Below are 4,167 nucleotides of genomic sequence, written 5' to 3' on the forward strand. Positions count from 1 at the left end.
CTGGGTAGAGAGAAAAGGCCTCTGGAGAGAGAAAAGCTATTTGGGAATTGGGATGATGCTGTTGATGAGGAAAATTTGAAAATGGGGGCTGGTTCTCTAATTAGGGATGCTGATGGTGAATTAATAGCTTCATTGTGTGTGCCGGCCACAATATTTTGTCAAAAATGCTATACTTGCTGAAACTCATGCTTTATGAAGTCTTTTGGTTTCTGTTCTGAGATAGGGTTAGAAGATGTTATTTTTAAAGCTGATGCTTTGTGAGTTATCCAACATCAGCAAAAGCATAAAGAGAATTGGTCATGGTATGGATAGATGATTAAAGACACAAAGTTAGGACTACTAGGCAGACCTGGCAGATTCAGTATCTTTCCAGAGAATGAAACCTGGCAGCACACAGATGAGATTAGCTAGACATGCTCTTCCTTGTGATGAGGAGCTAGTGTGGTTAGAAGATGGTCCGGATTGGATTCAAAATTGTATTCATCTAGAAAATCAATATAAAACGCAAAACGCAGCGCCTGATCAGGAAGTACTCCTCGTTTTTGCTTATTTAAAATCATTGAAGTACCTACATATATATTTCATTCTGGTAGACAGATCAGTACATCATTCTGGGTGGTCATACTCTCACAAATATCTCATCAGATTTGATTAATAGGAAACTAATTGAATTCGATTCAAATAGCTAACATCATTCTCACGAATTCCTCGTAATTGATTAACCCATCGCCGTCCAAATCAGCATCTCTGATCATTTGATCTACCTCTTCATCTGTCAGCCTCTCTTCAAGATTTATCATTACATGCCTCAACTGCATCATGCGGAAAAGGAAATTATCAATAGGTAGATTAATTGACTAGCCTTATTTGTTAGAAGTACTTCTATTTGCAAGTCGGTGTAGAGAACACATTCTCTACAGAGCTGATACGGTAGATTAATTTAGCGGTATAAAAGTATGATTTTTCTATTTGTTAGATTCATTAATTACTAAGTTGAAAATATATAGGTGAATAAGCAAGCTGGTGTGTATGCCAGATCTCAATTGGTGACATCTTATATGTAAATTTGACCTTTTCTCTTGTTGACAAGAAAATTCATGGCCATGGTAAAAGAGATCAGAGAAGGGGACAAAGTATTCAACCTCATTTGGTGATATGTAACCATCTTGGTCCTGGTCAAACACTTTAAAAGCTTCTTTCAATTCCTCCCCTGCTTCATTTTCCTGCACGCACCGTAAACCATGAGAAAACTCCAACAAGGAAAAGAAATTAATTTTGGAATTTTAAGGATCGTTCTTTGGTACTATTTCGGTCAGCACCTTCATTTTCCTTGCCATTAAATTCAAGAACTCCCCAAATTCAATGGTTCCGTTTCCATCAACGTCCACTTCGTTGATCATGCACTGCAATTCCTCCTGAGTAGGATTTTGATCCAATGATCTGATTACAGTGGCTAATTCTTCAATGGTGATGCAGCCTGCCGTGCCAGCCAATTTGTCAATGAAGTACTATTTATATTTAGTATTGGGAAAACACATATAATCTTAGCTCAATTATGTTGACCACCTCGAAACCCAATATTAAAATGGGAAAAAGTACACTTAATTTGCACATTAATTCCAACTATTAGACCTTAATTTCCAATTGCACCCTAAATTACTAAAACAAAGATATTTACACCCTAAAAAAAAAAACTAGCACTTTGTACCTTCATTTCGCACCGACTTTTATGGTTTAAAAGTTTAAAAAAATTATAATAATTATATTAAATAAAATGAGATAAGATAATTTGATTTATATAACCAAATCAGGCAATATATATATATATCCACACATATTATACACACATGATATATATATACATATTGTATATATGCCTGTGTGTGCAACCAGACAAATAGGAAATCATCGAATAATTGTTTGAAAGATCTTTTTCAAATATAGACTTGTTCAATGGAAAGATCAATTGGTATATCAAACAAAGGGATATCAACAATTTCTTCAGGCAAGTTATTAGTCAACAAGAAGCCATCATGCATGTAGAAGAACATAGGCAGATCCAACCAATTAACGTTTATGATGTACGGAACGAGAATTTTCTTTTTGTGGGACCAACCGACGTAAATACAGGTGCACATGTGCATGTAAATTCATGTTCTCTGCTTTTATACTAGTTTACACCCATTAATACATAAAAAGTACTGCTACATGTAGCTATAAAAATAATTACATAAAAATAATCTTATAAATTAATATAAATTTATTTAATTCTTTATATTTATTTTATAATATAACAAATTACATCCAACCATATCAATTTATAAGATTATTTTTATAAAATCACTTTGTAATTAGAGTATTTTCCTTACTAAAAATATATGCTAAAGTCTTGAGTAAAATATTATTATTCTAAACTCTTTAATTAATGCTTATTAAATTAATGAAAAAAACCCAACAATGTTCAACGATAATGATTAAGAGAACGAAAAATAAATTTCTTTGTTGAATGTTGAGATTGAATATATATTTTAAAGCCTAATATAGATTGGGAATAGCGATATTAGCCGCTGGAGAATTGTTGCATTCACTCTAATGTTAACTTAACCGTGACCTAAATGTAACTAACAAAACTATATATATAGCTAATTAACATAAGCTAGTTGAAGACTGGAAAGCTGGGAAAGTGAAAAAATCGGAGAAATGATATTGTGAATTTAAAGTATAGTTTTTTTTCCTTGAAATTAATGTATCAATTAACTTTCACAGGCACCAAAGAAAAAGAATTAAGAAAATCGAAATGATTTATACAAGTCCAAAATAGACAATCTTATACAAGCACATGTAAAAAAAGGGGAATATCACACGTTAAGGTGTAAAAAAAAGCTATTCTTTATTTGTGTTACCCATTTTTTTACAAATGGCTTTTATGATACTTATGATTTAAGACTTATATATAGTATTACTTATTTAAAATTATATTATTGAAAAAAGAAATATGTGCAAGTATGAAAAAATTGTTAAAAAAATAATAAATAAAAAAATCTTAAAGATTTAAAAAATAAATGACACTAAAAACAAAAAATAGGCGTAAGAAACTGATCAAAAAATAACACTATAAAAAATGACTTATATGTAATCAGTTATCTCGTGCTAAAATGATGTTTTTTTATCAAAATGAGTTTATTATCGCCATAACTTATCAAAAATGTTCATTTTTCTTAAAATGAAATGATATTAATGTGCTAAAAGTTGTATATTGGGGACAAATAATGTTATTTTGTGGACACCATAAAAAAAATTAGATACATGGTAAGGTTTTAAAAAAAAAAAAAAAATGGCCGGGTGCCACCCAAAAACCAAATATGTGGTTCCGCACCTGCGTACCCAAGCCATGATATTATCCATCATACCCGCAAACCCAAGAGAGATGTAGAGACAGACGTACAGATCAGAGACAGAACAAAACATTAGTTTATGAATATATAGCAGAAACATACCATCTCCATCCTTGTCGAAGAGACAAAAAGCTTCTTGAAACTCTGCAATCTGTTCTTCAGACAGGACCTCAGACAGGACCCCTGCCATACTTGGTTTTTCGCCGATGGATGCAAATAAACTATAATTCAGCTCTGCACTTAAGTACGCACCTAAGACAACCCAGAAAACACTTAAGAAATGCTCACAAACACGCACAGAGAGATTAGACAGAGAGAATATTTGTGGATCATGTTAAGAGTAGTACCATGCGCATGAACTTTATTTATAAAGCTAGGTATGGAGACATAGTGGTGATTGATCTTCATGGCCATGAGGGTTAGTAAATGTTGTCCATTCTTTACTTCAGAATATGACAATGACACGGTGAAGAGTCAAGCCGGCCGTCTCAAATAGTCAAAATTCCTTAATTGAAAATTTGCAAGTGGAGTACTTTCTCGAAGTTGGGGTTGAAATTATACCCGGTCCAGCTGGTGCTACATACGGAGAAGCATGCATGCGTGTGAAGATATTGCAAGATATAACGTCACTCATTCATTTTTTTCTCCTTTGTGGAATTTGTCTCTTGATCGACAACTTGTTAATCTTGACTCTTGTCCGTTATTCCATCGATTTTCCGACTTGCTGACTTTATCAAACTGCGGTCAATCAGAACTGCACATCCAATTTGTG

At 32.9% G+C, this 4,167-nt stretch overlaps 1 protein-coding gene across 1 annotated transcript; it reads right to left on the reverse strand.

Annotated features, from left to right (window-relative positions):
• Nucleotides 1-519: 519 nt before the first annotated feature.
• On the reverse strand, nt 520-3,846 carry LOC122315269 (calmodulin-like). Its single transcript, XM_043131093.1, has 5 exons — nt 3,743-3,846; nt 3,498-3,647; nt 1,320-1,477; nt 1,143-1,223; nt 520-812 (listed from the first exon to the last, which is right to left on the reverse strand). Exons 1-5 carry the CDS (start codon nt 3,807-3,809, stop codon nt 678-680), a joined length of 591 nt encoding a protein of 196 aa, XP_042987027.1. The 5' UTR covers nt 3,810-3,846; the 3' UTR covers nt 520-677.
• Between the last annotated feature and the right edge of the window lie 321 nt (nt 3,847-4,167).

The sequence above is a fragment of the Carya illinoinensis genome, chromosome 7 (assembly GCF_018687715.1).
Source record: "Carya illinoinensis cultivar Pawnee chromosome 7, C.illinoinensisPawnee_v1, whole genome shotgun sequence".
Lineage (NCBI taxonomy): Eukaryota > Viridiplantae > Streptophyta > Magnoliopsida > Fagales > Juglandaceae > Carya > Carya illinoinensis.

Bases quoted from the DNA above. Each gene is read 5' to 3' on its own strand.
- LOC122315269 (XM_043131093.1), bottom strand. From the start codon at position 3,809: ATGGCCATGAAGATCAATCACCACTATGTCTCCATACCTAGCTTTATA. The intron at 3,648-3,742 runs GTACTACTCTTA...GGGTTGTCTTAG, and splicing joins AAATAAAGTTCATGCGCATG to GTGCGTACTTAAGTGCAGAG. The intron at 1,224-1,319 runs GTGCTGACCGAA...CGGTGCGTGCAG, and splicing joins TAATGGCAAGGAAAATGAAG to GAAAATGAAGCAGGGGAGGA.